Source organism: Melanerpes formicivorus, unplaced genomic scaffold (assembly GCF_026170545.1).
Source record: "Melanerpes formicivorus ecotype bairdi unplaced genomic scaffold, bMelFor1.0.p_v2 SCAF_1, whole genome shotgun sequence".
NCBI lineage: Eukaryota > Metazoa > Chordata > Aves > Piciformes > Picidae > Melanerpes > Melanerpes formicivorus.
The window spans coordinates 34,671,152-34,683,243 of record NW_027142353.1 but is presented as its reverse complement, the minus strand read 5'-3'; the positions used below and the strand labels follow the sequence as shown (position 1 = coordinate 34,683,243).

Sequence of the window (12,092 nt, the reverse complement as noted above, 5' to 3'; positions counted from 1 at the left end):
GAGACTGAGAGACCTGGGGCTGTTTAGCCTGGAGAAGACTGAGAGGGGATCTGATCAATATCTGTAAATATCTGAAGGGTAGATGTCAAGTGGAAGGGTCCAAACTCTTTTTGGTGGTTCACAGTAATAAGACAAGGAACAACCCATACAGGCTTGAACATAGGAGGTTTCACCTCAACCTGAGGAGAAACGTCTTTACAGTGAGGGCAACAGAGCACTGGAGCAGGCTGCCCAGGGGGCTTGTGGAGTCTCCTTCTCTGGAGACTTTCAAAACCTGCCTGGATGCATTCCTGTGCAGACTACCCTAAGTGTTGCTGCTTTGGCAGGGGGGTAGGACTCAGTGATCTCTGGAGGTCCCCTCCAACCTCTAATGTTCTGTGATCCTATGATCCTAAGCAGTGTCTAGGTATTACACTATCACCAAGGTTGGAAGAGACCACAAAGATCATCAAGTCCAACCTGTCACCACAGACCCCATGACTAGACCATGGCACCAAGTGCCATGTCCAGTCCCCTCTTGAACACGTCCAGGGACGGTGACTCCACCACCTCCCTGGGCAGGTATACACATACACACACAGACACAGGAGTGTGCATGTACGCATATTAAATTAAAGAAAAAGAAAGAGCTCTATTACAAACAATGCCTAATTTATCATCAATCCACCCCATTGTCTTTGTTACTTTGTTAAGTATTCAGCCCATTCTCTGTACAGTGTGATTTCTCACAGCACTTTCAGATGTGGAGTTATGCTTTCATAAGATAATTTGATTAGGGTTGACTTCAAAGTTAGTAAATGTTACTCTTGGTTTTAGGTTTGATGAATTTGATGAGGCGATTGATGAGGCAATTGAAGATGATATCAAGGAGGCTGATGGAGGAGGTATGGTTCTGATGGTCTTTGGTTTTTATTGCAGTGGTGATAAGAGACCAAGTTTACTTTGATATGAGAAGCAACAAATATAATCACAGAGTGGGTTGGGTTGGAAGAGACCTTAATTATCATCTAGTTCCAGCCCTCTGCCATGGGCAGGGATACCTTTCACTAGCCAAGGTTGCTCAAAGCCCCATCTAACCCTGCAGAGGAGGGGCAGCCTATGTTATTGTCTTACCCCTTCACTGTGAGGAATTTTTTCCTAATACCTAATCTCAATCTACCCTCCTTCAGTTTAAAACTATTTCACCTCATCCTATCACCACACTCCCCGATAAAATTTCCTCCCCAGTTTTCCTGTAGGCCTCTTTAAGTACTGAAAGGCCACAGTAAGTTCTCCCCAGAACCTTCTATCTTCCAGGCTGAATAACCCCAACTCTTAAACATTGTAGTTTACAGTTTCTACTGCTGTATTTTTGGAATCAAAGTAAATAATTTCCCTTGGGAATGGGCATCCCAGGCTGCTAAAAGATGACAAAAAAAAATTGCATCTTGATAAATTTGCAGGTTCACAGATTGACAGATTGCATTGGGTTGGAAGGGACCATCAAAGGTCATCTTGTCCAACCCCCCTGCAGTGAGCAAGGACACCTCTAACTAGATCGGGTTGCCCAGGGCCACATCAAGTCTGATCTTGCAGGTCTCCAGGGATGGGGCCTCCACCACATCCCTGGGCAACCTGCTCCAGTATTTTACCACCCTCATTATAAACAACTCTCTCCTTATGTCCACCCTAAATCTACCCTGCTCCAGTTTCAAACCATTGCCCCGCATCCTACCACTACAAGGCCCTTCCAAACAGTCCTTCTCCAGCTTTCCTGTAAGTCCCTTCAGATATTGACATTCAGCTTGTACATGTTTGGATATGTGAATACAGTGAGTAAACCTGAAAGGGAAACTCTTACAATGAATTTGCTCTGTTATGCATCAGAGATTGGAGAGGCAGTCGCTGCTATTGATGTTTGTCCCCTGTGAAAATCTGCCTCACAGATTGGTCTGCAGATGGGTCTCCTAAAGACTGGGTCCACAAATCTGTTTTATTAATCCAGATCTGCACTTCCCAGTTGTGCAGGAATAAAGTGAAATTATGTTCTTTGTTGCCTGTTAGAGCAATATAGAGGACTGAAAGTTTGATCATCAGCAGTATGTGAGAGACCTAGATGGGTTTGTGCTTCTGCATCACCTTAACTTGCCTGGAAAAACCACAGCGTAACAGTATGCCTCAGGTGTTTGGCTTGGTACATAACAACACCACTTTTCAGAAGTTTGGTGGATGTTTACACACTGCCTGAAAATCAGGTGTCTGTGGGTGTGAACACAAGACCCATGTCATAAACAGAACCAAGTCTCAACAGTAAAGCCACCTTGTCAGCAACTCCACTCCCTGGCCAAACAGCAACTTAGGCACTTCACTCCCATGAAAGGTATTCAGCATTACAAAGAAAATGTGTTTTCTCATATTTGCCCTACTTAAAAGGTACCAGAATTGGTAATAACTGGGTTGGGGCTCAATATCAGAATGCTGACACTTACCTGCTGTCTTTTGCATGGACCTCAGTATTTCCAAGTGCCTTTGGAACACAGCTGGGGCTGTGCACATCAGGAACAAGACTCCAGAGGGAGTTTCACATGACAGAAAATAAACTGAAGCTAGAGGCATGGAGGAAAGATACCACAGAATCACAGAAACATTCAGGCTGGAAAAGACCCTTAGGATCACCAAGTCCAACCTATAACCCTACTCTACAAGGTTCACCCCTAAACCATATCCCCAAGCACCAAATCCAAACCACCTTTAAACATATCCAGGGTTGGCAACTCAACCACTTCAATTCCTGACCGCTCATGCATGAAGTTCAGCAAAACAGTAACCTTTCCTCTTTTGTTCCCCTTTCTTTCAATGAATTCAGGCATTGGCAGGGGGAAAGACATGTCTAATATCACAGGTCACCGTGGAAAAGACATTTCCACAATCCTGGAGGAGGAAAGGAAAGAAAACAAACGACCTCAAAGAGCTGCTGCAGCACGGCGCAAGAAACGACGGCGACTAAATGACCTGGATAGTGACAGTAACCTGGATGAAGAGGAGAGTGAGGATGAATTCAAGATCAGTGATGGGTAGGTCTGCAATTTAACTGCCACCACAAGTCACAGACAGCTGCAAGCTTCTGTGACTCTGCAGATTATGAGGAGCGTGTGCCCAGTGCTGGAACAGCACTGCACAATGCCAGAAAATGTTCTCCTGGCCTAAGGCAAAGTCACTGTACTGGAAAAACTGCGCTCCAGAGGCATGTGCTGAGATCATCTAATCTGTATTTTAAGCAAAGTCTGTTCTGGGAATGTTGGAGGCCACATCAGAAGGTTCAGTATGTGGTTATGTTAGTGAAGGAGCCAAACAGGCTCAATTCTCTGACTGATGTGACTGGCTAGCAGAATTCCTTAACAAAATGTAGCTGAAATGAGGCTTGTTGTTTCCTTTGGAAATTATGTTCTGTTTTATGGGATTTTTATTGGGCCTGAGTGTCAGTGGAAGAGTGAAATAGCTCCATTTAAAGCAAATTTGACATGCAGGTTCTAAAACCGGCTCTGGATTTCTGCTTTCTATGAGATAGAGTTTGAAAACAGAGAAATGGCTTATACCTCAGATAACAAATACATGTCATGTGATGCTTCAAACACTAAACAAGCATAGCTCTGGCTAACTGAAATTCTCTTCCCATGGAATTTCTTGTTGTTCAGTCTGGAGAATTCCTGATGTTAAAAAATGTAATCATTTTAGGTGTCCTTTATGCCATAATGAAGGTAGCTAACGGAGCTTGAAGTCTAGGCTCTTTACCAGCAACATTTAAAGCTCTACACCAGTCACTGAGTCAGTTTGCTAGGTGTATGGTTAATCTGTACAGCCTAGATTTGATTTTGGGCTTTGCTTTTTACCTGTGAGCATGCTGAGGTCCCTTCAGTGGCACTCAAAACAGTTGAGCAAACTGAGCTGGGAATTTCCAGTCCATGAGCATGGCTTGTGGAAATCTCCCAGAATTAATAGTGCATGGTTCTGTCAAAGTGTGCTTCTCTGTTTTCAATCCCATCCTCTGCCAAGTGCTTTCTGGGTGTTACACTGGAACTGACATTCAGCTGGTGGTCAAGTGCTGGGTTCCTTCAGTACTCGGGGATTTTTAGAGAAGCATTGGCTCACTTTGAAATGACAGGAGTGCTACAAGCTGGTATGACAGAGTCAAAGAATGTTAGGAGTTGGAGGGGACCTCCAGAGATCGAGTCCAACTCCCCTGCCAAAGCAGGATCACCTAGGGCAGGCTGCACAGGAACACATCCAGGTGGGTTTTGAAAGTCTCCAGAGAAAGAGACTCCACAACCTCTGTGGGCAGTCTGTTCCAGTGCTCCATCACTCTCACCATAAAGAAGTGTCTCCTCATGTGGTAAGTTTGTGAGATGCATGTTTTGCACAAGAGTAATAGTATTAAAACAAGATACTCTCAGAAATGGCATGGGACAGGGCTTGGATCATGAATTATGAATGTTAGGGGCGCTCCACTGCTTCTCCAGGGAGATTGTTCCAATGGCTGATTGTTCTAGTTGTGAAAAATTTCCATGCTGTGTCTCACCAGAATCTCCCTAGGAGCAGAATCACAGAATGGTCTGGGTTGGAAGGGTCATCTACTCCAATGTCCTCTGCAGTAAGCAGGGGCATCCTCAACTAGATCAGGTTGCCCAAAGCCCTGTCGGACCTCACCTGCAGTATCTCCAGTGCTGGGGCTTCATCCACCTCCCCGGGCAACTGGAGTAACTTGTACCCACTAGCCCTCATCTGTTTTGTGTGACTTCTGGTAAAAAAGGGAAGCAATATTTCAGTCCTTTGTTTCTATCTCTGTTGTCTGTGGTCTCTGTTTGAGCAGATCTCAGGATGAGTTTGTTATATCAGAGGAGAATCTGGATGAAAGTGAAGATGAGCCACCATCAAATGAAGACAGTGACTCAGAGTTCTGTGCCCGCATATCCAGGCGACACCACGCCAGGCCCATGAGGCAAAGCAGACGGCTACGAAGGAAAACAGCCAAGAAAAAATACTCTGAAGATGATGAAGAGGAAGAATCTGAGGACAATTCAAGCAGAGAATCTGGTGATTATAAGAAGTCTTAGATGTATTAAATATCATTTGTGCTGGAGAGAGGAAGAGTGGTGGTCTCAGTTTCCTGTCACAACTGATAGGAAATGAACTTGTTTGCTTGCTTTGGTCAAGTTATCTTTGCTGTAAAACGGTTTGCTGCTTGTTCAGCTGTGAATATTCTGCAGGAAGCTGGCACTGAGTGGTAGGTTCTTGGTATTTTAAGTAATGATGTGTTTAAATGAATGTTTGTGCTACAATTCAAATGCCACCTTTGTGGCATAGCCCGAAACTACCACAGCTCCTCAATACCCTCCTGTTTGGCACATGATAGCAGGGAAGACAAGAATGGAGGCAAAAATGTACTTCTTTAGAGCTACTTCAAGCTTCTTTGTAGCTTGAAAACCTTCCACATATCTTTGAAAAAGCTTCTGAAAGAAACATTTTCCCTCACTTAGAAAGGAAGAAAAATCCCTCAGTTGTATGACACTGTGTTCTCTGGCAGGCTTGAAAGCAAACAAACATCTTGACTCTCTACTCTATGATTATCCTTTTTGGTCTTTAATAACTGAAGACTGTTGCATCACAGGAGAACCTAATAATTCACTTTATTCTACTTGTCCTTTATGCAGTTCATTTTGTGTTTGCACAGTTTGAAGTGTGAGAATAATACCTGTGCAATACTTAAACCTTTTTAGGATTAGCAACTCTGAAGGCTTTGTTTCTGCTTCTTGTGAGACTCAGTCCTAGAATGTGCCAGATACATCAGCACTTATTTTAGCTTATTTGTATTGTGAATATAAGGTCCTAAGTACATTGGAGCACTAACCCTATTGCCTGTTACCTTTCCAGTGTTTTATCTGTCTCTAGACTATAGGTGGTGAACCTGGTGGAGTTACTTTGAAGTATTGATTTAAAGGAGGGAGAGTTTGTTCACAGACAGATGACAACAGCTACATGGACTTAAAATGGTTGCTGTCTCCCTGTCCTGAACTGCATCATTGCATTAAGTGCTTACACTTTACTGTTACTAGTCAAGGCACTGGCAGAAGTCTAAAGAGGTTGTTCAAGAAGAGGAAATTTGTTTCCTCATGAGCACAGATCTGTGATAAAACCAGCTGATTTCAGTATCATTCCATATATATCATAGAGTTTAGCTTTAACAATATGTTTCACTCTTTTAGCCCCATTATTGTCCCTCAAGATCCTGCTTTTCTTTGAGCTCAGGAAATAAGGTACCTTGCAAATGGCTTTGTTTTCAGTCTCTAGAGGTGGAATTCCCTTCTGAAGGTGGTTGTTGTTGACTTGCTGTGATTCTTTCTCTAGTATTTTAAGAAGCAAAGAGGATGCCACACTGATCTGCAACTCAGATCAATCACTAACTTAGGAAAGCGTGTGACCTGTCTAGAAATGTATCTTGAGATAGTTGCTCAGTGAAAAAGCAGCTAAAGTTGATTGAAAGCTTTTTTTCAGCTCCTGTAAATAAAGTTTATTGTTGAGGACATTAGCTGCAGTAGACTGGTGCAGGAATAACTGTGAATAGTGGTACACAGTTCTACACAGTTTCTGTTTTAAGCAAATTTATGTCAGAGTGAGACTGGGTTTTGTTGTTAATTCAAACTCTCTAACTCAGAGTTTCGTCTTGGTAGTGTGTTTTGTCATCTGTCTATTCTTAAAAGTGTTTGAGTGCAATGTATTTAGATTTTCAAATCAGAAAGGACTTGCCAGTGTTAGTAGGAAATTTGCATCATCAACTCCAGAAAGGTTCTCTTAGCTGTCAGACGTTATAGAGGAGGCATCTTTAGCATCAGTAGAGATGAGGGAACAGAAACGCTGTAAGGAAACATTGTTCTGGAGGAGTTTGAGGGAGACAGGAAAAGGGTTTGTGAGAAGACTTTCAAAAGAAGCAGTTCTCCACTGGTGATGAATGGGGGAACTGATGCTTGAGCCCATGAAGAAAGGCTGAGAGACCTCTGGGGCTTTTTAGTCTGGAGAGGAGAAGACTGAGAGGGGATCTAATAAGTGTGTATAAATACATGAGGGATGGGTGTCAAGAAGGGAGGGACAGCCTCTTCTTACTTGTGTTCTGTGATAGGACAAGGGGCAATAGATGTAATCTACAGCACAGGAAGTTCCACCTCAACATGAAGAAGAACTTCTTTACTGTAAGGGTCACAGAGTACTGAAACAGGCTGCCCAGAGAGGTTGTGGAGTCTCCTCCTCTGGAGACTTTCAAGACCCATCTGGATGCATTCCTGTGTGACCTGCACCAGATTATATGGTCCTGCTCTGGCATGGAGGTAGGACTCAAAGATCTCCAGAGGTCCCTTCCAACCATTAACATCCTGTGACCCTGTGAATGGGTCAGGAGAACAAGGTTGAGGCTTGAAAAGCACAGGGTTTGACTGCTGCTGGTATAAAGCTTTCTAAACTGTATTCTGCTTTAATGGAGTAACACACATCACTGTTTCCTTCTGTGCAGAAAGTGGTGATTACACAGATTACAGCGACGATGATTACCTGGAAACCAGGAGGAGAAGATCAAGACGGAATCAGAAGAGACAAGTGAATTACAAGGAAGATTCAGAAAGCGATGGCTCACAGAAAAGCGTGCGATACGGCAAGGAGCTAAGAAGAGTTCATAAACGCAGGCTCTCCACTTCAGATAGTGAAGGTAAAATGAACACTCCACTGCTTGCAGGAGCTGCTCTATGGCAGGCTTAGCATCAAGAGAAAAGTGTATAGAATTCAGGGATTTCAGAGAATCTTCTTCCTAGAGTTCCTTGATGTTTCTCAGAAGCTGTTTCCTTCTGAAATAGTCTGTGGCTGCTTCTAACGTGCACTGTTAGAGTCACTTCTCAAAGCCATGGTTATCCCTAATCCTGAGGGTGCTCCAAGGATTGGAGCACCTCCACTATGGGGATAGGCCGAGGGAGCTGGGGTTGTTCAGCCTGGAGGAGAAAAGACTCCGCGGGCACCTTCCAATACCTGAAAGGATCCTACAGGAAGGCCAGAGAGGGACTTTTTGTAAGGGTATCTAGCAATAGGACAAGGTGGGAGAGAGTAGGTTTAGACTGGATCTTAGGAAGTTCTTCAGTATGGGGGTGGTGAGATTCTGGAACAGGTTGCCCAGAGAAGATGTGATGTCCCTTCCCTGGGGGTGTTGCAGGCCCAGTTGGATGAGGCCTTCAGCAACCAAGTCCAGTTGAGTGGTGTCCCTGCTCTGTGCTAAGAACCTGCTATATAATAGTTTCATAGTTTCATAGTTTCATTCAGGGTTGGAAGGGACCACAAGGATCATCTAGTTCCAACCCCCCTGCCATGGGCAGGGACACCCCACACTAGATCAGGCTGGCCAGAGCCTCATCCAGCCTGCTCTTAAACACCCCCAGGAACGGGGCCTCGACCACCTCCCTGGACAACACATTCCAGGGTTTCACGGTACTTGTGACTTCAAACAGTGCCTGACTGATGGTGTCTTCATGATATCCCATTTCCTTGGGTGTTTCTGATACTGGATTTTTGCAGATGAAAGTCAGCACCACTTAATGCCTTTCCAGTACCCTCCCACAGTTACCACAATGTCTTATAAAATATGCACAAGTGTTCCTGGAAGTGTAGTGATCCTGGAGATGCAAGAGCTCTGACACAGCCTCTCTTCAGCTTGAACCCACATTAAATAATACCCTTTAAAATGACACGTCACGAGCATTTCTAATGGAAATGACAGAGACAGCAAATGCTGTTTTGCCCTGTGATTTTTCAGTCTCCATCTTTTCTCACCTAAGCCATCAAAGACCGGTGTAAAGGCTGTCAGTGTGTTGGCAATAGTCCAGCTTGTGCCAAAGAAAAGGCCTCCTGTGAAAGGGCAGCAAATCTCAGGTGGCAGGTAGTGTTACGCTTTGGATAAAAAAGACAGAACAAGGTAATGGCTTGAAAATGAAAGAGGTTAGATTTAGATTGGACGTAAGGAAGAAGGTTCTCCACTGTGAGGGTAGTGAGGCACTGGCACAGCTTGAGAGGCACTGATGCAGGGTGCCCCATCCCTGGAAGTGTTCAAAGCCGGGGTGCATGGGGCTTGGAGCAACCTCATCTAGTGGAAGGTGTTCTTCCCCATGAGGGTGGTGAGACGCTGGAACAGGTAGGCCAGGGAGGTGGTAGAAGCCTCATCCCTGGAGATTTTTAAAGCCAAGCTGGATAGGCCTCTGAGCAACCTGACGTAGTGTGAGGTGTCCCTGCCCATGGCAGGGGGCTTGGAAGTGGATGATCTTTGAGGTCCCTTCCAACTCTGACAGTTCTGTGATTCTCTGTTCCTGCTCATGGCGGGGGTTTGGAGCTAAATGATATTTAAGGTCCCTTCCAGCCCAAACCATTTTGTGATTCTATGAATGTGGGGGTGGTGGGGCTATCAGTACAGTTCTGTGTATATATATATTTGTTTTTTTATGATAGAGGAGTCATTACATGGGCTCCGAGTTTCTGGAATTGTGTAAAGCAAGTGCTGTGAGAGTAGGGACACAGTTTTTTAAGGGGACTGCACCAGCCTCCAAAGCCCCTGCTGCTCCTCAGACTGGAAACAGAATACCCACAAATTGTTGGGCTCTTCTACTTGAGCAGTGTATTTACCTAGTTAAAGGATCAGAAGTGTTTTGACTTGGCTGGGGGAGGAGATGGAACTGTGTGTGGTGAGAGGGAGAGAGAGATGGCCTTTCAATGAGTGGGAAAGGTGAGCAATAAGGAAGGCAAAGTGTTTTGATTGCGCTCAGGTTCGCTAATGGCTTTAAGTCTGCTGCTTCTTCCAGAGAGCTACGCATCCAAGAATTCCGAGGATGATGAGTCCACAAAGAGGTCGAAGAGGCTGATCCGAAAGCGTCGGCGAAGTACAGAGGACTATTCTGAGGAAGAAGGAGGGGCTGAGGAAGAGGGAGGGAGGCCTGTCCGCAAACGGCTGAATCGGATCGAAACAGATGAAGAAGACACCTGCGAAAATGCCACCGAGGAGGCGGAGAACACCGCTCCTGCCAATAAGCTGCCAGCTGCTGCACAGGCTCCTCCGGACGCCACCAAGAAGCACTGCTACCGGATAGAAAGTGATGACGAAGATGACTTTGATAACGTAGGGAAAGTAGAGAGCCCTTTGGACTACAGCCTGGTGGATTTGCCTTCCACCAATGGACAGAGCCCAGGTAAAACCATTGAGAACTTGATTGGCAAGCCGAGCGAGAAGACCCAGGCCCCCAAGGACAGCACAGCCAGCGCCAGCCTGGCGCCCAACGGGACGGGGAGCGGGCAGGAGGCGGTAGGGCCAGAGGAAGATGAAGATGAACTTTTGAGAGTGACTGACCTTGTTGATTACGTCTGTAACAGTGAACAGTTATAAGACTTCCATTTTTGTGCTAATTTATTCCACGGTAGGTCATACCAGCGGGCCAGTTATTAAAAGCTGTTTTATTTTTCCTAGAAAATTCTCCACTACAGTATCACTTTTTAGAAGCAAGAATTTCACCAGTCCTGCAGTCTTTCTGTGAAGTGACCAGTTTTGAACTTTGAAGATGTAAATTCCCCTCTCTTACCCGCCCCCCCCACCCTTTCTCCTTCCAAGTCCACGGTCCTGGGTAATTTCACTCACAAAAACCTTATAACAACAAGAGATTTGTATATTTTTGACTTTATATTTCCTGAGTGCATACAAATTTGTGGAAATGGGTGGCCTAAGAAAGCATTCCAAATTGGTCAGGGCCCAAACCAGAACTGGGGTGGGTTTGGCTCAAGGGGTGGGGTTGGGGGGGGGTGTGCAGAAGCACTTGTGCTTTAGCTTTTTTCATATGAGATATATATTATATTTAAATGTTCACAACTTAGATTACAAATTAACAGACAGTTAAAAGAAATTAATGTCTGTACTGTCGCATTTTGTGAGTTGTAGGTTAACATACCATAGCTCATTTTAGTAAATCACCTTCATGGAAGCAGTTTGATTTTAATACTGGAGGCAAAGAGAATTATTAGAGGCCAAGAAGGTACCATAAACAAGAACTCTACTATCCACTATGACTTGCAGACTTTCCTAATAAACATCCTTTAAAGTGTTTGTACAGTGAAGTGTACTGTAATGAAGTTCTTGACAGTCCAAACACGCTCGCCACTGGTTTCTAAAGCCCTCTCATGTGTAGCCCCATCAGACGCTCTGCAGTGTATGGCGTCTAGCGGGACGACATCTCTATCTGAAGCTCAGTCTGCAAGCTGGATGGCATCTTGACGTGCTGCAAACTTGCACAGACAAAAAACAACCAACCAACCACAACCCTGCAGTTGCTGCCTGGCCACTTGAGTTCCACCGTCTGTTGGGAGCATTGTGAATGAAATCTGTTTGTACAAACAGCATTGACCGGAGAGCAACAGCGCATCAGAGGATGAATCCGATAAACCATGACTGGTCCATTCGTGTCCTTAAATATCTACTTCAAATTGAAGTAAACAAATGGAACAGTTTTCCTTTTGGAGGTTTTCTGTTTGGGGTTTGTGTGTGGGTTTTGGGGTTGTTTTGGGGTGTTTTTTTGTTGGTGTGGTTTGGTTTTGATTTGATTTTACTTATCTGCCTGGATGTATCAGCAGGTTTTGAATGTAGTGTTGGCCTTTGGCCAGTAGAGTTTTCTTAAAATACATTTTAATAATTGTCCTGTGACCAACTGATTTCAAGAAGGCAGTATTTCTGAGAGAAAACACTTGACTCCAAGACCTCTCATCACTCTTGGAGTGGGCACAAAGTGCTGGCTGGTTTTATTCAGGATAAAAAAGGTGACAAAAGCAAAAAAAAACCACCACCAAGACGGGGCACATAGCAGAGCCGAAATGTTGTTTGGGTAGCATTCGCTTTTCTCTTCATTCTGAATTAAGATGCAGGCTGTGAAATTTGTCCATGTTTTAGCACACAGACAGCTCACACAGATCTGCCAAATGTTGAAATCCCAAAAGGTCACATCTCTGAATCCTTTTTGCTCCGAGATTTGGATTTTTGAGTGGTGTTGATGTCCGTT

At 44.6% G+C, this 12,092-nt stretch overlaps 1 protein-coding gene across 1 annotated transcript in view; it reads left to right on the top strand.

Annotated features, from left to right (window-relative positions):
• Nucleotides 1-11,740, top strand: part of RSF1 (remodeling and spacing factor 1) — a 78,986-nt gene extending 67,246 nt beyond the window's left edge. Inside the window, exons 12-16 of the mRNA XM_068139793.1 lie at nt 817-884; nt 2,846-3,053; nt 4,847-5,070; nt 7,538-7,729; nt 9,858-11,740. Coding sequence (XP_067995894.1) covers nt 817-884; nt 2,846-3,053; nt 4,847-5,070; nt 7,538-7,729; nt 9,858-10,435 — 1,270 coding nt within the window. The 3' untranslated portion in view covers nt 10,436-11,740. The remainder of the gene's footprint in view (nt 1-816; nt 885-2,845; nt 3,054-4,846; nt 5,071-7,537; nt 7,730-9,857) is intronic.
• Nucleotides 11,741-12,092: the final 352 nt, after the last annotated feature.